The sequence below is a fragment of the Meleagris gallopavo genome, chromosome Z (genome assembly GCF_905368555.1).
Source record: "Meleagris gallopavo chromosome Z, MGAL_WU_HG_1.1, whole genome shotgun sequence".
NCBI classification, from domain to species: Eukaryota; Metazoa; Chordata; class Aves; order Galliformes; family Phasianidae; genus Meleagris; species Meleagris gallopavo.
Genome location: NC_139435.1, coordinates 50,864,801 through 50,889,146, shown reverse-complemented (window position 1 = coordinate 50,889,146; position 24,346 = coordinate 50,864,801). Strand labels below are relative to the sequence as shown.

The window sequence follows — 24,346 nt, the reverse complement described above, 5'->3', positions numbered from 1 at the left end:
GCATCTTAGGTTTTTGATTATGACTTCGGGCTTCAAGATGACTTTATTGGTTCAGCGTTTTTGAATCTTGAATCATTAGAATTAAACAGGTATGGCACAAATAAGTCTATGGAGTAACTCCTTAGGTGCTAATTGCATGTTTGTGGAGCTGCAAATAGAATGTAATGCTGAAAAATAATAATGCAAACCTACCTCATATAAAACTGGCAGAGGAAATGCACTTAGTTTCAGGGAATTACTGTAATACGAACATTAGTAAGTATACTAACTTATCATACAGAACATTTATTGAAGCATCTATAAAAAGATAACTTTTATATTCACTTTATTCCTGTTTTTATATTGTACCCTCGTTATTATATTGTCTTCATTTACAGTAGTACCACCTGCTGCTTATGTTTATTTATCTTATGCTTTTTTTAATTCATTACCATTACAGCGTGGGTTTAATTACTTGAGTGTGTGTAAGTACTTAACATGGAGAAACAGTATTTAGTGTTTACTTACGACTATTTAAAATGAAATACTTGAAGGTATAAAGAAGCTAATTTTGTCACATCATTTTCAAGTAGCTTCATATAAATGCAGATTTCTTTAATTGTCATGATTCAGAAATGTAATTATCTGAGAGCCTGAAATCAAAACAAACGCACATGTTTTTGTCTCCTAGGCAAGCAGATGTTACCTTGAGCCTGAAGGACCCTCGTTACCCTGACCATGATTTGGGAAATATATTGTTATCAGTTCTGTTGGCTCCTAGAGAACAACAGCGTGAAGTGGTAATTTTAAGATTTTAATACATGTCATCACTTCTGTTATCTTTCTACAATTGGATGGCTTAAAGCATGAGAACTGTTTATCATGAGGTTAATTTGATTTTTTCAGTTCTTAGGATAATGTTGAGCAGTGTTTCTATTAAGCATATTTTTTCTGCGTTGGATCCTCTCTGAGAAAGTAGTGAATTATCCAGATAGAACATAAGTGATCTGCAGGTTGTCAAACCCAATTGCAGCGGCATGATGGTGATTAACAAGGACAACATCAATAAGCTACTGGAGGAGAATTTTAAACCTACTGCTGCCACCTCTAGACAAGAATATTGAAATACTATTCCACTCTGAAAAGAAAGAAACTTGAGGAAGAGTAGTATTCTTGATTTTTGGCTTTTAGTATGATAGTTTTAAGTTTCATTGAGAGTTTTCAATAGAAAAATAGTCTTTTTCTGCATTTATTGCAATTCCTTCATCAATCTCAGTTTTTTAAGTTACGTAAGTGCTAGTGAAAATGTTTTGTTGTTTTAAATATGAATCCTGTTATTTTGACAACTTCTGTCTGCAATTTTACAGGTTGAGTTTTGACTTGTTTTGTAATAGTCCTTTTGCAGTAGAAATATGAGACATGAAATCTTGCTCAGAGGTGGCAAAATAATGTAAACTCCTTTATCAGGAGGTGAAAAAAAGAATTTGGTGAGATCTTCCATTTGCATTCATTATCTGTTCTATAAACAGGGGTATGATCAAGTTTATATTTGTAAGAGTGTGTATGATTCTGTGAAGAAAAAGGACACTGCTGTGTCTGCTATATACCTAACAAATATTGGTGGCTTGTGATATTCTTTTTCCACTTTTCTTTGAGCTCTAGAGAGTAACTCAGTAATAGGAACTAGTTGTTTGCTAATTGGTATGACAAAGATGAAGGGTTTTGAAAACAGATCTCTGAACTATTGTTTCCTTTACAACATTCTCTTAGAACTTAGCAAAATAATGGCAAGTGGTTATAATTTACAGGAAGTTTATTTAAATTGTGTGGTTTTTTTTTTGAAGTGGTACCTTTGCAGTGGCAACTCAGAGCAGAGCCTTGCAAATTTGCAACACAAGTGTGTCTCTAGGTAAAACCCACTTTTCTAAGTCTGCTGGTAACAGCTCTGTTGTTACAAGTGACTTTAGCATTATTGTGCCATAATCCTAGATTGTGCAGCACAGAAAGAAATGTGTTTTTATGTGAGAAACCAGTAAGTGGGCAGTAGAAGTAAGTTTGTTTCCATTTTTCACGATACAGATAGAAAAGGTTACTGTGCCATTCAACATTAAGGAAAAGTATTATGTACTATACAAAGGGAACTCAAGAAAATCACAGTTGAAAAAGTGAAATTAAGACACTGTAATGTGTCTTTCTTATGGGCATTTTTTCAAGGAATTAGTAACTGAATTTGCCACAGACTTCCCAAATAGTAGCTCTTCATATCCAGCTCGTAGTAGTGATAGAAAGAATTGGATTTGTGCTATTAGACATTTCATTATTACTTTGCTATTTAATAACTTTATTCTCTTAGTTAAGCAGAAGGACTAATTTTTCTTTTTATTCAACCTGTTCTTGTACAGACTTTTATTCTGAAAACGCCGAAGATTCTTAAGTTTTCTGTTTACTATTGGAAATCACTCTTCCCAAGATATGAATCTCAGAGCAGTCTTATCAAAGCTGTAATAAAATTAGAGAATTTGTGTCACATTGAAGGGAAGGTGACCTATAAAATTAATACTGTGTTGATGTATATGAATGTGTTATGCATTTAATGATTAGAGGCACAATTATCTTTTACTTGGTTACCATACGTGCTTATTTGTTAAATTTTACTTACCGTTTAGGGAGTAGACAAATTACAAAATATCACATATACAAACTGTCATCCTTGATTGTTTTCAAATATCTTCTATTAATTAGGACAATTTTTATTGAATTATTTGTTGTTGAGGTCAACAAATTATCAAGTGTTATGCTAGTGGATAAAGGCAAATTCTTGTCTGTTCTGGAAATATGCACTGTGCAATTAAAGCAGATCCTTTGCAGCGTTCTGTTTGAATGATTACTGCTTCCCTTCTGTTTATCTCCACGCAGGTAACAATTCAGATAGTACCTGTTGAAAATATGTAGATTAAAAAAAAGTGAGGCCCTTTATATCAACTTTAATGACTGCTGCATAGAAAGCATGTTTTCATACCATATATACTTTTTTTCTAAGTCATTACTGATTTTCTTAAATTATATTGATTTTATATCCCTATATAATGTTTTTCAGAAGTGTATTGTCATCTGAATAATTTTTTTTCACTTCTTGACAAAATGTGCAAGCAGTTTAACATTACGTAAATGGTATGCAGTAGTTAAATCATGAAGCTGAAGAATTCACAGATTAACAGCTAGCAGTTAAATTTCATATACTTTATGTTCCATCTACTTAAATTACAAATACTTAAGACTGTATAGGAAGAGAAAGAAAGAATAGCCTCAACAAAATGTGTGTTAGCTTTTCATACAGCTATAGCATAAAAGTAGCATTGTGTCTGATCCTGTATTTTGAAAGCTCTGTAATAATAATCATAGTCCATACCTCAGCCATTTGAATGAAATTTGCTGTTTTGATGTTAGGTAATTTTTATATACAGATTAGACTTTCCAAAAAGATAGTTCATCTACCTGAAATAGAGCAGCTGAGAGTATTTTGGAAGTCAGATATACAAGTGTAAATAAAAGATGAATCTATGGACAATATCTGTGTCTAGATAGAGGATAGACAGAATTCTTTCTAGCATAGTATTTTATCAGCATACCAGAGTTGTATCATATACATAGGCTATAAGATCCATCCTGTCATGATGAATAGGGTATATTTACACTTTCAGCACCTGCACTGGTTGATAAGATATTTCAGTTGGAAGTTCAGTGGACTGGTGGTAGAAAATTGGGAGTCTTATTGTGTATTGCTTCCTGTCTGCAAGAGAGAGAGATATTATTACTAGTGATTTTTAAAAGAAACAGTCACTGTTGAAGAATAATAGTTGATTTTGGTTTTGGATGGGATTATCTTTTGTGAAGCCTTGAGATGTGTAAAGAGATGTGAAAAAGATATTGTCCACACATGAAAATTCTACTCCTTCTTTTGGAAAGGAATTCTGATAACTGCAAATTTTCAGTGCACAGATTAATACGATATTCTTTACAATGTATAGCTAAAAGCTCCCTTTTCCTAAGACAAAGACAAATTACATCCCTGTATGCAAATAAAAATTCAGAGCACTAATGTTTCCATATGTGCATTTAGCTACATAAAATTATATTATAAATTGGAAGAGATGATGATTTATCTCTGTCATGGTATACTGTGAGAAAAAAAGCTTAAGTAGTTGACAGTCTGCTTCCAGGGGAAGAATATTAGACACTGTTTCAATTTAATGGAGATTCTGAATGCTAGTTTCATGAATAAGAACCTACTATTTGATTTTTATAGTATATTTTCTTGGGACGAGAATGCAGAAGTAGACTACAATAATTTATATATATAGACGGATAATGAACATTTCTAGCAAATCTTGAATGGATCATTGCCTTTTGTGACCTGCTGCTTTTTCTAACAGCATAAAAATGTTAACTTCTTAAACAATAATCAAACCATTCAAACAATTTACATTAACATGGTCTATTCTTTTGTGTACTGTTAAAATGAAAAGTCAGATTTATTCTGGTTTATGAGCATTCTTAAATTGTGAATCAAAACTGATGAGTGAACTATTGGTATATATTTGAGAACTAAGAATGTTTTTAGTATTTGTGAAAAGCGATTTTTTTTTTTTTTTAATTAAAAAACTGAGTTGCAGGAACATTGTTTTCAATAATTCGTTTGCATTTTCATTGTGTTAGGTCTGTATAGTTGTTTCAGTTATTTTGCTTTGATAGAACAGGTAGTTGTTTTATCTAGTGTAAGCAAAGAAGACAAAATATAAAAGTATTTGAAAAGTATGTGTATATAAAAACATGTTCAAACTTGAGCTCTCCAATTAAAAAAAAATGCTTTTAACTTGTAAAAAATGTTTTTTTCCTTAATTTCTCATTGTAAAGAATGTAAATTTAAAAAGTCGGTAATGATTTACATTTTTTCTTAGACATGTTCCAATGAAGCTTATTTTGTTTCTGTAATTCCAGTGATATTCCTTTAATACTAATCTTTGAATACATCTACTTTATGCATGCCCGTGCATCATTTGTGGTTGTATGCATGCCAATTAAAAACGTGTATGATGTATGCAGATTTCATGCTCAGTGTTCTAACCATCGGTGCCGTATAGTGCATGTGAGTGTTTCTGGCTCTTTTGCTAGCAGAGCTGAGTGTGCAGATTCCATCACTACAGATCTTGCACAGTGACTGTGAATTTGTTGGAGCTGCATGTCTCCCATTTAGTCTTGAGAACAGTCCTTCCTAAACTATGTCTTAAAGTCAGGTCCTGGCTACAGGGAATTGAAAGTCGGTGGCTGATCATATCAGTAGCCTTGGGGGCTGTAGGGTTTAGTCATTACTACTGTACAGCAACCAATGGCTTGAGTAGCATAGAAAATGAAAAAAAAAAAAAAAAAGGAAACATGTGAGTGTTACTTGGATCTGAGATTAAAATTACGGCATTGTTTTTTCTTAGATAATTAATCCCTAGTGATACTAAATACTTTTTGCTTTTTTTATCAGTAAAAACACTGATAACATTACCATGCCATCAATTTGCTTGCTGTCCTAAATCATATAGTGCAAGCTCATATGTTACTTTTTAATTTTGTCAAAGGTGTAATACTGTCACAGAAAAAAAAAAAAAAGAAGGACAGCAGCAAACTGAGGCATGGAATGTTTTCATATGAAGCAGTTCTGTGTGGTTAATCCATCACAGTTTGCCCTATGCTGTTTGCTTTGTTGACTTCTAAGGGTGTAGCTTATCTTGCGACAGCTGGTTACAGTGTCAGTGCACTCAACAAGAAGTGGTATGTTTCTGTAGATACTACAGGAATTTAACTGCTTGAAGCTAAAATAGTGTTATATTGAGATGATTGGGCTAGATTGTCTTCCCAATCCCAGCCTGGTTCATATCTAAGGCTGTACTGTACGTGCAAATGTTCAGGATGAAGCAGTGGCAGTGCTCTTATCCATGAAGTGCCATGGCCTTTAGCTGCTTGGTTCCCAAATGTCTCTCTTAACTGTCCATAAAAATGGGGCAAGTGGCTTTCTGCAGCTTTTTTAAAGTTCAAATATCTATGCATATTTACCAGCACTATGGTGTCACTTACATAATGCCAAAGCTGTTAAGTTTTATCTGTCCATAGCAACTTAAAAGTTTTCCTCACCAGCCAGGTGTTGTTTGCCTCCCAACAAGCTGCACCTAATTTTTTAAACAAAATTATGGATATTTTAAAAGAAGGAAATTCACAGTGTTGTTTCTTTCCCCGCACAATAATTTTACCAAGCAGAGTGCTAGCATTTCAAAATTTATTTCAGTCTGGAAAAGAAGTATTTTTGCTGTAGTTTATATATATATACACACACACACATACATAGTTTATATAGAGTCTATATATGTGTGTGTGTATATATATATATTATATATTCTTCAGTTACACATATATATATATATTACTGAAGAAAGCTTCAAAAGAATTAATGGCCTTTGAATTATTCCTGCATAGTGAAAACATAGAATGAGAAATGTTAAATTGCACAGATTAATTTCTCAGTATTTCCACAGAACTGCTTTAAGCAACATTTATGCTCACAGGTCAGATGTCCACACCCATCTTGAGCAATTTTATTTACCAATTAAGAATATGTGTCTCTGGGCACTGCCTCCCAGCATGTTAAAGCACTGTCTCTAGCAAACCAAAGTTTCACAGATTATTTATGTAGTGGGATATGGCTACATGGTTTTGATTATTGTATTTTTGTTGTTGGTGGTGGGTTTTTTGAGTCAAAATCTGGATTTTATTTCTAGTCTATATATTTTATTTTAGCTCATGCATGTAATTATCAAACACCTGACCTATTTTTTTTACTGCCATGAAATTAAGCAGCAATAGCAATCTTAAAGATTTTGTAATAGTTGTATGTTGCCCAAGAATCCTTATGTAGGATTTATCTTTATGCAGCTGCAGCTTTCAGCTAGACAGTAGTATTCTAAAGAATTGGAATATATTAATATTAAAAAAACAAGTTCCAGGACCAGTCAAAATTGATGTCAGGGTAAATAATGGCAGCTGTTTGTTGTTTTTTTTCCTTTGCTTATCTATTTATTTATTTTTTTTAATCATTTTTCATGTAATGCATTGTCTCCAATAATGAGAAGTTCAAAGCACCCAGAGAATTATGCCTTGGTCTGAACAGTGCTGCTAGTTGTCTGGATTTATTTCAGTCTTGTGTAGTTGTTGCTGCAGACTATGTGTTGCTGCTTCAGTGATAATGGTCATTATATGTGGATTGTCCCATTGGAGACAGCTGGCCTCCTTTTCTGCATTTCAGAGAAAAGGTAATTAAAATGCTCTATTTTATTTTCAGACAATGCTAATGAGGAAGAGTTGGAAAAGATCAAGTAAGGTAACTTTTAGCATGTGGTCTTCTGGCATTTCTTGTAGAAGAACTTTAATGTTTTACCAAACCTGCCTCTTGGACTGAAATCTTGTGGCACAAGATTTATTGTCTTTCCAATTGTGTTTTAATGAAACTGTTCATCTTTTGTCAAACCCAAATCATGAAACACCAGAGCTTTTAATGTAATTACACCATTCAAGTTTGTTGTAGCATTTCAACCTATCTTGATGTTACCTAGTGTCAGGTAATAATTGCTAAAGGTGTCTTACTCTTTTTTTGGCAGTTTTAATATCTCATGTATAATCAATTTCTGTAAAACTTGCTGATGTTAAAAAGCAATTCATGCCAAAGGGTAACTTTAATTTTCCTGTTACTTACTACTGTTACTGTCTAGAATTCTTGTGTGAAAGATTTCTGGGTGATGCTTCTCGGAGATAGACCTTCTTGATCATAAAATTCATGGGAATAGTGAGGTTTTCCAAGAGCAGAGAATCATTCTCAGTATCCACTTTGTATAGCTCTTTACATAGACTTTCCTATTTCTAGAAGTCATTTTTATGAGAAAAAGTAGGCTATGTATGTTCTTTTTCACTGGGAAAAGGCTGGGACATGCACAGTAGTAGACTACAGTTAATTCTTGCTTTTTTCCTGTATGTGTTTCCAGAAAGATAATTAAAAGTGTGTAATTCCAGGTCAATTTTCTGGCCACTGTTATTTAATGCTGCTATGCTGCTTTTGAGTTTTAAGGTTTCTTACTGTTTTTATAATTAAAGATTGTTTTTAAATATCTGAAGGACTTCAGCTGAAATGGCAAATTTATTTATTTATTTGTTTGAAACATTTTCATGTGGAGGTGTTAAAATGAGAAGAAATAACTATGTGGAGCAATTTAATACAAGCTATTTCCTATTCTAGCATACTGATTTTTAAATTTAAATACAAGATTATTGATAAACGAGGTACATTTGCATGATATTTCTAACATATTAAATTAAAATGTCAGGTTTTATAATTCTTGGGCACTGAATTGAGTTTTCACACATTTTAATTCTATGACATAGGACATAGGATCTGTTTCTTTTTTGAAATCTGTAAGACAGAGAGTTGGTGGGGAGGAGTTGTGTAATGTTTTGATCCTTGTATGATTCATGTAACTTCTTCCGAAACACGTGAGTTGCTCAAACTTCTGCTACAGCTATGAGGTTGGCTAATGGCACAGCTATATTGCATCTTGCCATCAGTGTGTTAACCCTTGATGTACTGAATATGGTGGAAGGGTTTATGAAATTTAGCCTGGAGAAGGGAAGGCTCTCGGGAGACCTGACAGCAGCCTTTCAGTACCTGAAGGGGGGCTGTAGGAAAGAATGGGACAGACTCTTTAGCAGGGTCTGTGGTGACAGGACAAGGGGAAGTGTGTTCAAACTAAAACAGAGGAGATTTAGATTGGACATAAGGAAGAAAGTTTTTACAGTCTGGATGGTGAGGCACTGGCACAGGTTACCCAGAGAGCTGGTGGGTGCCCCATTCCTGGTGACATTCATGATCGAGCTGTAGGCATCACTGTTCATTGCAGGGAAATGGATTAGGTGAGCTTTAAAAAAGTCACTTCCAGTTCGAATGATTCTATGAAATCACTTCATGAAAAAACTGTCCCAAATTTCTTTTTGGTTTGACACAACTGTGAGCTTGATCATCCAGAATAAATGGTACATCATAGTAGCTGGGAATTCTTCAGAGCTGTTAAACTGAATTATTTACATGTATTTACCTTTGTTACATTCATCTGACTTAATTCAGTGGCCCACCATACTTGAAAAGGAGTATATGAAAAGATTTTGCAAATAGCAAATGCATGAATATAAATACTGAATTTTTCTACATTTATCTTAGCTAAAGTAATAGTTTCACCTGGATTTTTAACTTCTATACATTGTATGCACTTACGTACATAATATGCACTGTAATTCTCATGATTTATAAACAGAAGTCTCTCAGTTAAGCCACTGAACTGTGATAAAATGCATCTAATTGCAGTTTGATTTTAGTCTCATTTGTCCTGTGGGACTCTTACAAAATTTGAGATCCTTGCCCTGTTGTAAAAATAAACAAAAAAAACTCAAACATCAGTTACTAACAAATCTCTCCGAAAATGGTCTTCTCTGGGGTGTGTGTTGCCTAAGACTGAGACACTGTAAGCAGATTTAGAAACAATGTTGAGAAATAGAATAGTCAAATGAAACATAGCATCATAGAATGAGTTCAGTTCAAAGCCCACCCTGTGGGCTTTGCAGGGCTGCTCCCCACCACCTGAGGCTGCCTAGGGCCCAATCCAACCTGGTATTGAGTGCCTCAGAGATGGGGGCACCACAGCTTCTCTGGGCAGCTGTGCCAGTATTAGTACTTAATACTTCTAGATAAAAAAGAAAATGCTCAATTTGAGACCATTCTTCAAGAAATATTCATCTTACATTAATGAAAGCTGAGAAAAAAACTATTAAAATTTTTAGAGTTATAAAATTTTTGAAAGCTTTTCTTTTATTTCTGAACTCTTTACAGTGACGCTTCCAGGAAATTAGCCTGATTTTATGAATTACGCAGAATACATTAATTTCTGCACCCGTGGGCTTGAAATGTACATTTTCTGTAGCATTCATAGATTGAAGTTAAGATGTAACAAATGCAGTTGTGTATGGCATTATTATGTTCGTGAGCAACATGATTTTCATGTAGTTCCATGTAGTCTGAGCAATGTATGAAAAAGAATGGTAACTAGTCTCATGTGTGAGATAGTATTGTGATATTGTGTCATATCCTTTCACAGAAATACTTTGGCCAAATTCTGAATCTCTTCTTCAGTTATTGCTTCCTCTATACGCACAAAAGATGAATTTAGGGTCTCATGAAATACGTGGGTAAATGCATTTGTATATTTTATTTATTTTCTAGGTAAATGACAGCTTTCAACCAGAGTAGTGTTATAAACATTTGTTAGTAATATCACTGAAAATTTATTTTTGTGTTTTTGGTTTTGTGGTGGTTTTGTAATTGATGTTGGTTGTTTTTTTAGAACTTTTCCCTGTCATGTTTGCTTTATGGCAGACATACTCGATCAAAACTCGTGGAAGCTAGAGGGAATACTCATCTTTCACTGCATCTAGCAAAAAATGCAATTTGAACAGTTTTGAAGTCAGAGCATTTGCATCCAGTGGAAAGTAAAATTTCCTGTCATCAGCAAAGAGAAACTCCCGATGGCCTGTTTTAAAAACCAAGCAGACAAACTGTCTTTTAGCTTGGAAGTTAGAATTTGCGCTCTGTTTTCAGCTAGTTGTTTTACTTCATCTGCAACTTGATGTTGCCGTAAGGCAAACAGCTGGTCAGGGGTTACAGATTCACAGGTATGGCTTCTGCTGACTGATCTGGGAGAGCAACTACCTCCACTTCTACCAAAGCAATTACTGTAATTCTAAACTAATTCTATGCTAAGATTCATTACTCCTCAAGTAAAGATGCAGATACATTATTTAGTGTTCCATGCATGTTCCTGTGATCCAAATGTTTGCTCCATAAGCACGTACTTCCATGCCTCAGTTCCTGTGTTTTACAGTTCAATTTGTTAGATACTTTATGCATTAGAAGATAAAATATTTGTAGGGTCTGAATATTTTGAGTAATCTGTTTAAAATAAATAGAGCAAGTTTTTTTTTAGTTTCCACTAGCTTTCTCTAAAGATAAAAAAATGAAAAGCTTTAATCTCTGCACTTGGGCTTTCCTCTGTGAGTATGGAATCTGACCTTCTCTGGCCTTCTTGGCACTCAGTGTCCACCACACAGTTTTCCTTAGGGCAGGTTTTCCTTTTCACGTTAATTCTTCTGGTAAAGATATAGACTTGTCTCTCTGTCTATTGCTGATCTTCTGGGCTTTTGTGGTTTCTCCTCAGAAATTTATTTTAAGTAAAGTTCCTTCCTCTGCCACTTAGCTTTGTGTGCTTCGTCACAGGTTTCTCCCACCCATGAAGCACTCACTTTGTTTTCTTTCTTTTACTTCAATTCTGACAATACAGCCTTTACTGATTGCACTTGTTCTTTGGGTTAAGGGAAACAAATCTCCTTCTCTCTTGCTTTCTAAACTTTCTGAATGCCAGAAGTATTTTTGGTAAAACACTGTTGTTGTGATCTAGGTGTAACAGGAGCACGGAAGAGACCAAACTGGCTAGAAACATAATTCATTACTGACAGTGAACACAGTCTCTGGCATTGAGATGGACGGTGCTAATTGCTGGAAATATTTTCATCACAGAATCCTTGAGGTGGAATTTATCCATGTGACAAGAATAAAAAGATGACTGTTTTTGGTATGAGTCAGCACAGATGAATTGTGAAGAGCTGTTTTCCCCCTTGTGCTGTGGTTATTAAATGCTAGGAAAAAATAAGTTCTGACTTGTGGTGTACTAATTCTCCACTGGAGAGATGTACATGCTGTTCCTTTTCTTCTCATCATTTCATACTGTGCAGTGCTGTCAAAGTTAGCAACCAAAAAAAATTTATATTTTCCTTACCGTTATTAAGCCTAAAGCTAAAGTCTGGTAAAAGAGGAGCCTCTCTAAGTACACTGGTTTCTCATGTAAAAAGATGCATTATTTTTGATTAAGAAACGAACTCTTCTTACTCTCATTCTTCTCTTACCTTCTAATGATAAAATGTCAATACTTTTGTGTTTACTACTACATTTTTTTTAAAGATAAAATCTTACTGTTTCATGCAGTGTGGTGTTTAGCATTAAAATCTAAAGCATAAACTTGGAGGCATTCAAGAAAAAAGGAGGGGGAGTTTGCTGCAGATTGTCAAGTATTTTGTGGTGGTTGCCTTCTGCTACTAGACTTTGCATGAGCTTCTCTCCCTCAAGAAGAGTTAATGTTATACTTTTTGTGTTTTTGTTTTTTTTTCAATAAACATCACCTATGTTTTTTTAGTGCTGTTGAGTAATTTAGCTTGAATTTGACAAGTAATTGTTTTCACTAACTTAAGCAGAAACCTTTATTTGTGACACTCTTTCGAAGAACAATTCCATTTATTTTGAACAAGCAGAATTTTCTGTGAGGAAGTTGCTGGTAAACATTTTAGAAAATGCTCTCTACTCTGTTGCTGTACAGTTTGCTGTAAGAGGAGATTAATTCAGAAAAAGGTGGGGGATATTGTAGGATGTATTTACCATTACCTAAAAAAATTCGTAAAGAGTTTGCATCAAAATTATATCTTCACTGTGGTCAGTGTGAGGGATGGAGGCAACAAAACATAAAGGAAGGAAATTAAGAAGGTAACAGAGCTGTCTCTGGAAGGTGAGGGTAGCAGCTGGGCAGGTATTCGTGAACAGACAAAACCTCATTTCTTCATGCCCTGGATAATTAAAAATCTATGGCATGTACAGTGATTGTGAAAAAGACAGAAAATTGGAGTAACAATCTGAAAAGTTGTCTTCCTAAACTATTGTGGGTACAGTGACAGCAAAACTCTGCTGACAGGTGTTTATTTAATCTGTCCCTAGAAATTGGCAGTGATGGATATTCTAACACCTCCCCAGAGAGTTAGTTCCAGCCCTTATCTATCATTTCCGGTAGAACGCTGTCTTTTCCCTGGAGTCTGGCAGTATCCCCTGTGCTGCAAATTAAACGCATCTCTTTCCTTGACACAGATGGATATGTTCTATTGCAGTGATTTGGGCACAATTTAATACACGTTTTAGAGTAAGTCTGAAAAAAAAAAAAAAGATATTTTTCAAAAAAACCCCAAACTACCATATTTAATTTGGAAGAAAATTTGATACTAATGATTAGGGATGTTGAGAGTAAGCAAGGAAGCAAACGAGTGCTTTCTGCAATCAAGTTTTACTGTAAATAGAAAATAGGTCAGAATGGATAGTTATATGCAAAATTAGCAAGTCTGTTGTAGGTTGACCAGCACCAAAACTTGATGCTGTGCACTCTTCAGCTATAGCCGTTACACTGCTGGGTCATCAGAGCTGCTTTAGCAACAAGCAGAAAACACCACCGTATAGGTGCTGTGAGGAAGCTGAACAGCCAGACCCGGTGCAAAGTCATGAAGTTTTTGGGTCAGATTCTTAAACTAACAACCACTGCAGGATGTTCACTCACTGACAGTTGCAGAGCATGTAGGAACACCTCTGCAGAAGGCGGAAGGACCAGAGCTCTGCCAGCAGTTGTGGCTCAGGTTATTCAAAATTGTTTATCTGTGGTGAGCTCTTTTGGCATGACTTTGATTAATTAGAATAAAAGGTCCATTCTTCCTAGAAATAAATATGAATTAATCTGGGTTACAACAGGTTGTGTATAAATTAAGAGTAAAAATATTTTTTTCATCACAAAGTCATAACTAAGAGACTGCTTTTGGTTAATTACAGTTAGTTTAAAGTGTTTTTACTGCCTGAAGCAAATGGATTAAACTATTTTACATTTTGCATTTAGATTACTGTTTTTGTTTTATCACTACAAGATTCCTTTTGCATGTACTTTTAAAAGGAAAATTACGACTCATAAACATTTAAAACAAAAAATGAAGTGCAAAAATCCATTTATAAAACTTCTTCTCACCATGAGCACTTTTAGCTTCTAATTGATGATGGTTTATTGATTTCATTTCAGATGCTTCTCTAAAAACCTGTATGTTCAGTGGCACTAAGTAAAACGCTAAAAGTGATAGCCTTATTGACTAATGCTTTCATTCCTATCTGAAGATGTTTGTTTTCTATGACCACTTTTTTGATTTGCCTTCTAACATGAAAAGCACTTCTAACATGTGAAGCACTTTTGCTATTTTAAAATTGAAATAACTGTGTTTCCACTGGAATGAGAGATGTCTCTTGAGTAGAGAATAAGACTGGAAAAAGCAAATTGTCATTTAAGGATAACAAAGAAAATCAGAAACATAGAGTTGCATGACATTCCTTAATTGAAGGATTTTTGGAGTCAGTTAGAATCTTTGAACTGAATCCATGTAGAATTTTGGAATAGAAGGTGGTGTTATTATAATTGTTGTTATTTAAGAAAAATAAATTAAGAAAACACTAGCTTTTGTAAGTCATGGGTTTCTAAATGTCAGTTTATCAGCTGTAAATAGCGTGTGAAGGAAAACTACTAAATAATGGAATAGAAGTAAAAAAAGTCAGAATAGATACACCTCTCTGTTAGACATCTGGTTATAAAAATTATGCAAATATTATGTGAGGCTTATATTTGCATTACTGGTAGCAGCTATTATAGTTATCAATCAAAACAGCTGAGTAGAATTTCACTGAGAGGGGTTTCTGGGTTCAGGCTCTGACTTCCAAAAGCACAAGGAGCTTCCATCAAGTCTTATGGCCATTGCCCTTCTTTGTGTCACATTCAGTTCAGCATTAGGATGGTGCAAAATAGCAGGAGACTGGCTTTTCACATACTGCAACCACAGTTTCCAAGAGGAATGGCAAGGGTGAAGGTTAGAATTAAACTGACACAGATCCTCCGACAATTCCTACCAGCATACCTTTATCTTTTCTAAATATTTTGGTCTCTTCCCAGAAAATATAAGGCTTACTGACTGCTTTTACTCCATTTAATGACCTTCGTTATATTGCATATGAGCTGGTTCCAGCTTTCCTTGCAGTTAAGTAGAATACAAGGTTGTTGTACTCTGCACACCTCAAAAATTAAGGAAATGCTGCAGAAGTATTAGCTCTTACTGCAAATATTGCTTTGTCACCACAAGATCATTACAGTAGCAACAACATTGGATGGTTAGAGTAAACATCCCAGACCAGATTTAACATGACAGTCATATTAAGAATACACAGGAGAGAGAGCAGTGTCTTAGGTTCTGAATGAGTTAGATTAGCTTCACCTGGAATGGAAAAGTCCTAAGTATGTAAGTTGTTGTTAGTAGAAAGTTAAGATGATTGTTCTTTTTTATTATGGTAACCAACAGAAGTAATCCATTTATAAAACTTCTGCTCACCATGAGCAGAAATTAAAAGCACTTGTCACAATCCAATTGAAGGCCTTTTTAGAAGCTTATTATCTACCCACTGATGACTTTTGCAAAGTGTTGTACTTTCTGTCTTTAATGCAGGAAAAGCATTTTGTGTGCAGCTTTTTATGTTCAACCATCTCTTGATTTTTATCTGTCATGTAGGCAAGTACAGAAGTAGCAACTGTGTCTGTTGGCGCATTTATTTTTTTTAAATGCTTTACCTGAACTGTGCACACATCCCAGAAACTGGGAGAGAATTATGACTTTTTGCTTGAACTTGCAGCAGTTAATGAGGTTGCTGCATTTTTTTCCCTACCCTGTATTTGTACATTCGCTCTATTCAGCAATGGAGAGAAGTATAATTCTTTTCTATGTTCTTCCTTGGTTGTATTTAATTCAAAGGCTGCTACCCGAAGTAATTCTTTGGATAAAGATGCTGTTGTAGGACATATAGTTGCATTATATGTTTCTCTTTTAAGACCTTTTATTTTCAAAATAAGTTTCTGGTAGGCATCTAATTCTGCCTGCAACAGTGCCTAGATGCATTCATTACCATTAGCTTACTTCATAGAGTTTAAAAGATTACGTGGGTATCCAAAAGTACTTGCAGAGTTTTCAGAAGTAGTCTCTAAGGCTTCACTTCTATTAAAGAAAGTAATAATAAATTTGTGTTGATAAATGCATTCTTCCAGAACATGCTTTGAAGTCTTGGCACACAGGAGCCTGGTCCATAGATTAAATTACAGTCCATGCTGAATGGGCAAGAGCCTCAGTCCAGGGTGAAGCTTATCTTTATGTCAGTGAGACGTGGTTACATGGCATCCCAAGAAGAATTTGGGAATGCACAGCAGAGGATCCGTACCTGGGAACAACACCTGCATTTTTGCTAAGCATAGCTGGTTTGCTGTGAATACGCAGTAATATATGCCCACACGCAAAATATTAAACCATTTTGTAACACCATCTTTCAGCTCTAATACTGTATTTGACATACTGTTCTATTTTGGTGTCAGCAGATTTTCTGCTGTTTGCATGCCCTTCTGACTATCCCAGATACAGAAAAAACAGGTGGAACACAAATAAAAACACAAATTCCATTGGGTCAAAATGTTGTTTTTGCATACTGGTTATGGAACAAGTATGAAGAAGTATTAAATCAGTGTATGAATTTGAAATTATGTGACTTTATCTCTTGCAGGCAGTTTTAGGTATCTTTTTGACACAAAAGACTCCCTTTCTAAAGTCTTAATTTTGATTTTCTTTAGGGAGAAAAGATGGAAAGTTTCACAGTATGCAATTATAGCATTTTAAAAATCTCATGCTAATTGTAGTTATCTGTGGCCTGAGATCTTGATTTTGCTTCTTTCAGAACTGTGACATTATGTAGACTATACCTCGAATTACAGATAGAAGTATTATGAAATATAGCTGTATACCTATTCCTAGAGAAATTAAAAACTATGCAGTTTTTTTTCATGTTTCTATCGATTTGTGGTAAAGAGTGAAGCTAGGATGCAGTATTCATTAATTACTTTGAGGGAAATAAGATAGTTAAGAACAAGTCTTAAGAAATATTATAGGAAAAAAATTAGAAAGATACATGTTGGTATCTTTTTTTTACATAAATATCATGGTTTTACTTCTGGTCTCACAGCGTGCTATGGGCTGGATTACAGAAGGTTTCTCAGATACCTGAAGAAGTATCTAGAAATGGTGTATCTGCCTCATTCTATGAAATAAACTTGATAGGGAAAGAACTCTACAGTATGAAGCAAGTCTGACTTTAAATTTTTTTCTGAATTTTAGCTTTTGGCAAGTTTGACCTGGAATCTAAATATTTTTATTTACTTTTTTTCACTTCCTGTTTAGAAATCAGAGATTATACCTATATCTGTAATATATCTGATGGTAAGGATGACTTTGCAAGGAATAAAAGAGTAGTTAATTTGTCTGTTCAGATGCTGTTCCATCTCCCACAGAAGTAAAAATAAACAAATACATATAAATATACCAAAGGAGTTATTCTTGTTGTAAAAGACCACACAGCATGAACCTTACATGTGCAGGAAATCTCAATAGCTTTAGCTCCATTCGGCTGTACCTCTACACTTTCAGTATGTCTTCGTTTTGCAGTTTGCTTTTTTAATGGACCTGTGTGTTACTGATAAAGCCAGAAAGAGAAGAGCAGCACTGTTGTCCAAATTCCCTGCTTCTAAGAGGCAGCGGCAAGCACATATCAGTTTATTTTTAGCAGTCAGATTTCTTTATTCCTGCAGATTGAAAATTGAACTGCAGCTTTGCTATCAGTCACCATGCTACTGGTCTCTGCTGGTCTCTTTGCATGTCATAAGCTGTGTGATCGGCACTGACCTGAAAGGGCTTTCTGAACCAAAACATTAATATTTGTTCTCAAGATTTCTGCCTGATTTTGGTGAACTGTCTGACCCCTTTGTCATTTTATGCTCTCTGCTGGATCTTCATATGAAAATTACATTAGTTGATTATACTCCTTACTGGTCATTAAAAAAAAAAAAACAATAATCTCATTTCATATGGTGGCAGGTGCTCAAATGCGACTAATTATTTTAAAAGCTGTTGAAAGTATGGAATTTAGACCAAATATGTCAGTGATGTAAAGACCTCACTAATAATAATTGTGCTTAGGTTTTACTTTAAAAGAGCTCCACAGCTCTTAAATGCAATTAAATGCCTATTTTCCACGATATTATTCTGGAAACAGTTGGATTCACATTCAAGTCTTAAAGAAATTAACGTATATTCTTTGCTGGAATGTCTCAACAAAGCCACTGCTTCTGTCCCAGTATGAAATCTCTTTCTAAGTGTATTTCTCTCATATTTTTGATTCTTCAACCTGTATCTCTGTCTTAGTTTCAACTAGGAAGGATTCTTTTCTTTTTACTTCAGAGCATCTGGTATGATGCTGTTTTGGTTCTAGGAAGAAAACAATCTTGATAACCAGCAACGTTTATACTTGCTGCTAAGCAGCGTTGTACAGAGCCAAGGCTATTGACAGCAAAAGGCCCAAGGAACTGGACTTAAAGTAGCCAAAGAGATATTCTATACCACACCAAGCAGAAGGAGTTCTGAGGAGAGTGGGAGTTCATCTTGCACTCTTCCACTGCTCAGGGACTAATTGGGCATCAGTCAGGGGGCAGTGAGCAATTCCTTGTTCATCACTTGTTATATACATTTGTATATATATGTCTATCTCATAATTGTTATCCATTTCTTGTTCTCTATCTTAGTAAATAGTTTTTATCTCAACATACTAGTTCTACTTTTTTTTTTTCTTTTTTTTTTTTTCCCCCCCCAGTTCTCTCCCCCATCAAGGAAGTGAGCAGATGACTCTGTGGCACTGTGCTACCTTCCAGATTAAACCACAACAGTCTCATCACCATACATTAGGGATGTGTCATGGTTTTGTGATTTTTAGTTTACAGTTAAACTCCCAATGCCCCACATGATGTTATGATGTGGAATACAAAAAGCCAACAATCACAAAACCATGACAGGGTGGAATCGTAACTACTCTTCAGTCTTCCTTTGGCTCCAAACATGCCAAGAAATTGGAACAATTAGAAAAAAACTACCTTTGTTTACAACACAAATGTTTTGAAATGTTGGCTGTGTACTACCATATGAAGGATGTTTTTGCTAAAATACAATTCACTGAGTTTTATAATTTTACCATGTTTTCATGTTGTAAGTTTATCTTTTCTGATTACTGAGTTTCCCTCTTGTACCCCAAGTTTTGTAGGATTTCTGCTTTCTGTTGGCATACTGCTATTTTATCTAACAGGTTAAGTTAAATGCTACTCCACAGATGAACTCCCTGGTTCTCTGATTGCCTTTGGAGAAAAGATAATTTTGTGAGAAATCTCTCTGCAGTCATATTTTGAATGAATACAGTAGCAGAATGAAAGGTGTCTTCCCATGCACCCTAAAACATACCTGAGGAAGCAAAGGTGATTTGTCTGTTCTCCGCACTCGACCTTCTTCCACAGAGGAGTTTATCAGTGAATGCTGAGGTCGTTTGGTTTGTGATTGTCCATGTGGATTTTTTTTTTTTTTTGCTTGAAAATTAGTGGCTGAGAGCTCACAGTCCGCAAGTGCACATTTTTCCAGTCAGAGGTTCAGCAATGTCTTGTCATGAAAATCTTGAACAACTATGTCCTTAATAGATTCAGTTTTCCATACTGTTTCTGAGACTACCGCATCATTTTAGAGACTGCAGATAGTTGTCAGGTACAGGATTTTATTGTTTCATTTTTCCTTGATCCATGTTTCTCATGGTAAGTTTGTATTTGAATGTTTCATTTTCTCACTGTTCTTTATGTGTGTTGTAGTGTTTGTTCAAGTTCATTCAATCATATGCAACTACTTTAAGAGAATGTGTAATGTCTACTTGTTAGTTCTCTTGGCAGGGGGAGAAGTGAAGCAGGGAAACAAAAATTGCTGTTTCAAAAATTCCCTTAAGCTGTGTTAGCACACATCATTCTGCAAAAGCAGCATATGCCATTATGTGTGCATTTGTTACCATTTACTCTTCAAGTAATGCTTCATAATGTGGTTTACTTGTAAACTGACAAATAACTTAAAAATGGCTTGAGATGGTTGTTTTACATTCATGTTCATACACTCATGAAGAGGAACATTAAAATGCAGAGAAAAATTCTGGATTTGTCTTAACTAAATTTATGTGTTTATTTCCTTGAAGTTTCAGACCCAGAGCTTACGTCTCTCAGATCTGCACAGAAAATCTCAGCTATGGAGAGGAATAGTCAGTATTACTTTGATTGAAGGCCGTGAACTTAAGGCAATGGATGCAAATGGGCTAAGTGATCCTTACGTGAAATTCCGGCTGGGGCATCAGAAGTACAAGAGCAAGGTAAATTTAACTGTGACCTAAACTGCACATAGACAATGTTTGAAATTTTCTGTGTTTCTTCCTGCATTTGTTTGTTTTTGTTTTTGTTTCGCATGATCATATATAACTGCCAGAGTACCTCAATATTTATTCAAATATTTTGTTTTATTTAATTATAAACAAAAATAATACTGGACAACAAAAAAGACTGCTAAAAAACTGTAAATGAGTAAGGATGCACACTGTATTTTCCATACAGATTATTAGGCTTTTTTTTTTTTAGTTCCCATCTTCTCTAGAACAGGAAATTGGTTCTCTGAAAGTTTTGTCAGGAATCACACATGGGTTTTAAGTAGGTGTGAAAGAATTCTTTTTCCTGCTCCTTAACTACTGTGTTTAGCTAAGCTTTTGAAAATGTATTTTGGTATTTCTAAAATTTTAGGGAAGAAAATTCTGTCAGGAACCCTAATTCAGATCACAATCTGTCTCCTGCATTTGAACTGCTTAACAAGGAGGTCAGGTCCAGTTCTGTTTCTATATATGCAATGCATTGTTTTCAAATTCACCTGGGATAGTAGAGACAGCTTCTCTGTCATTATTTGGTTTCTGAAAATCAGAAAAAAATATTTTCTATCAAGAATTTACATGAGTTCTTTTCAGTAACACATTTTGAGACAAACAGAAGAAAAGAATGAAGAAATCCACTTCTTCCTCAGGCATCTCAAACAAAATCAGAATATACACTTACCAGTTCGAAATATGGGAAAGATATTTTTCAGAGGTATAATATTGAATGATCATTGTTTATAATGATTTTAGCTAATGGGCACAAAATGACAAGCATATTTAGAAATTTATAGCAAAGGATATGTCAGAAATATTAATGTTTCAGCAGCATCAATAGAAAACACATGGTCTAATTGGCATATCTTCACTTTCAATATCCTGTAGGTACTATTTAACACTATCTTCATTTTATTTATTTTATGAAAAACAATTCACATGTTTTCTTCTGTAAAAAAGTAAACCTGATAGGAAATGTAAATTCATTGCATTACACTTGCTTGCCAGTTGTTTTTGCACAGATGTTCAATATATGGGAATGTCTTTGTTCATTTGACCAACTTTCAGTATCTTTGTTGTGTTATGATAGATGGAGTGTCTGTTCTTTACCTTTTTTTGTGGTATGAATTGGACCTGCATAGGTGCTATGTGATCAATATATATATATACACACATCTTAATTAGTATTTGACCATTTCATCCACTTTTTAAAATTCTTTGTGATAAGCAATTTACAGTGCATAGTACTGAGATTACACCTCTAAAATGGCATCAGGACCCTTATGTAGCAGGGAGTTCCTATCAAATGCCTGAAAAGTCAGTTAGCTGGAATTCTGTGCTTTTATTTCCTCTTACGCACTACAGAGTACATATCTACCTTCTTTTTCACCACTGTTGTCACTCAATTTTGTGATAATGTTATTCAGTTTGAAAAAATGTGGGTTTTTGTTTTGTTTTGTTTTAATCTCTTGTATCTTAACATGTACAAAACAGAATTGAGAAATTGAGTCTCACGCTTTTAGGACTTTAATATTTTAATAGCACCACTATCTCTTAATCTTTATTAATGTTTAAATTTTTCAAGGCGGTGGTATTCATCAACTTAGAAAAGAGTGATATCTTCATAGACAAGGTACTCAGCAACTTCAGTTTTTGCTTAGGATGAGTGTGACAACTGTTTTTGCATTTTGGTTATAAAAACTGCAAGCTTTTTCAAGTTCGTTGAAGTACAAGTATGATTTTTGAGTGAAGTAGTTGGACTGAAAACGATTCAGAAAACTACTTTTATGTGAGCTGCAAAGAAAGGGGAGTAACCTGCAGACTTCTGTCAGTTTTTTTTTTCTCCAATTATTGTTTTTTAAAATTAAAGAATGTTCTTCCATAAGGTGTGAGCAATGGTATGATTTTTCTCCAAGTGTTTCTGAAGCTAGGGAAGGAGACGATCAAATTGTTTCTGTTTAAGTCTTTTCAGTCACCATCTACTTGTCATTTCAGGTGCTTTGTTTTCCTTTAGGCTGAGACACTTTGTAGCTAACTGTCACTCAAGGTAGGGCATGATTATTCTACAGAAAAATGGTTCCATTCCCAGGGTAAGCCCTTTGTTCTAGATGCTTTTGAAGGTGACAGGCTGCAAGATTTTGGAGGTTGCTGATGTGTCACATAAGCATGAGAGAACTGACCAATAGTCCTTTTTAATTACTGTTTTTAAAATTCTTGTTCCTTAAGATTATTGTACTGCAAAAAAACTTTAAGGACAGACTCTGAATATCAAATTTAAAATTTAAAAAACAGTATGCCTACACAATGTAGTATGACTTTATTTTTGTGCTCTTTTCAGATTATGCCGAAAACTTTGAATCCTCAGTGGAGGGAGCAGTTTGACTTTCATCTCTATGACGAACGAGGTGGAATTATTGATATTACCGTGTGGGACAAAGATGTTGGCAAAAAGGATGATTTTATTGGCAGGTTTGTGCAGTTACAGCCTTCTAGTTCTCTGGGGGTGAGAACAGATGATTAAAATGAGCCTTGGCGAGGAAACTGTTTCTTATGACCGTTCGTTCTTGCCTTTTTTTTTTTTTTTTTAAAGGTGGCAGAGGATTTTTTATGAAGTATGATTACAGTTTGCTGCATTGATTTTATTCTTTACTTTGATGGTGTAAAATAATTTGTATTGACCAGTAGGTGGCAGCTTTTACCAATTGATAGGCATAGGTTTTCAAAAATAAAAATCCCATGAGTGAAAGTCTAATCAAGATGCAACAGGTTCCACATTACAAGGTATGGCTTGAAGAAGAAATAATTCTCATGACTTGTAATACACACATGATATCAAAATGTTGTTCTTATTGTTTTAATCTACCAGGTGAATGAAATTAGAGTCTTCTTGGGCTACATGCAGTTCAAGAAATTTGTGTGATTATGCTTGTTTTTACAGTGTTAGAAAATGATATATGCTAATATTTTGTAACAGTGGCATTAGCTGTTATCTAATGAGGGAAAAAAAACTGTCTTATAGACGCTGTACAGTCATTGCTACTTTGAAAGCTCAGATAAGTATTTATGTCATACTGTAGTAGATATCCTTACTTTCTCCATAAAAGAATTGTCAGTCTTCTGTACTTTGATTTTTAGAACACTGGTTATAGGTGCTTTCATTGGGAAACTGATACTACCATCTAGTAGGATTGTTTTTAGGGGATGTTTAAATGAGGGATGGAAATCCTACAGACGTGTTTATGTTTCTACAAACCTTTTCCTTCTTTTGCATCTATTTAGGTTTCTTTAGGTCAGTGAGATAATATTGTGTGTCTAATTCTACCATAAATAGTTGGAAGTCAAAAAAGATGCGGTCTTTGGCAAACAGCCTTAATATTGGACAAAAACACTTGTCAAAAGTATACATGGTGGAATTTTATACCATAAAACTCTACCGATGAGATTATATGTTTATATTTGAAGTTCATTTATATTTGAAAGTTTTTTTTGTACTTCAGTCAGCAAATAGGCAGCAATGGCTATTTTTCTGAAGTAATGTAATCAATTAGGCGTATTTCAGTATGTGGTAAACCTTGGGAAATCGTTTCTGTTTTCTGCTTAGCTTTAACTCTGTTATCCAAAACATGGTGAGTTTTGGAGTTCTGATGTATGATTTCAGAAAACCATCAGCAAAGCAATACTTAAATTATTATTATTACTGTAATTAATATATTTTAAGTATTTTGAAGAGAATGTCATCAAATAGATGTTCCAGTATCTAAATAAGAATTCAGTGGGGAAATTAGAGAAATATAAGGAACATTTGTAACTTAAAGCACACCGCTATGTAGATAGTTCTTCAGATTCATAAAAATTTTGAAGTATCTTAAATTTGAGTGTATTTCTTTTTAGTAACTGAAGACTGTCCACTGGTAAGCATCAAGTAATTTCTACATTTTATTAAAGCACATGAAATGTGATAGTATGGGAAATCTTCCCTGGATG

General features: G+C 34.5%; 1 protein-coding gene across 9 annotated transcripts in view; it reads left to right on the top strand.

Moving 5' to 3' along the window:
* The window catches only part of MCTP1 (multiple C2 and transmembrane domain containing 1), a 257,514-nt gene that overhangs the window by 109,507 nt on the left and 123,661 nt on the right, over positions 1-24,346 (top strand). For 8 of the 9 annotated variants that reach the window (XM_085212694.1, XM_085212695.1, XM_085212691.1 and 5 more), the window contains exons 4-8: positions 10-89; positions 671-779; positions 7,361-7,399; positions 20,150-20,320; positions 22,701-22,831. In XM_085212694.1, coding sequence (XP_085068820.1) covers positions 10-89; positions 671-779; positions 7,361-7,399; positions 20,150-20,320; positions 22,701-22,831 — 530 coding nt within the window. The remainder of the gene's footprint in view (positions 1-9; positions 90-670; positions 780-7,360; positions 7,400-20,149; positions 20,321-22,700; positions 22,832-24,346) is intronic. The other variant, XM_085212692.1, reaches the window with a different exon arrangement.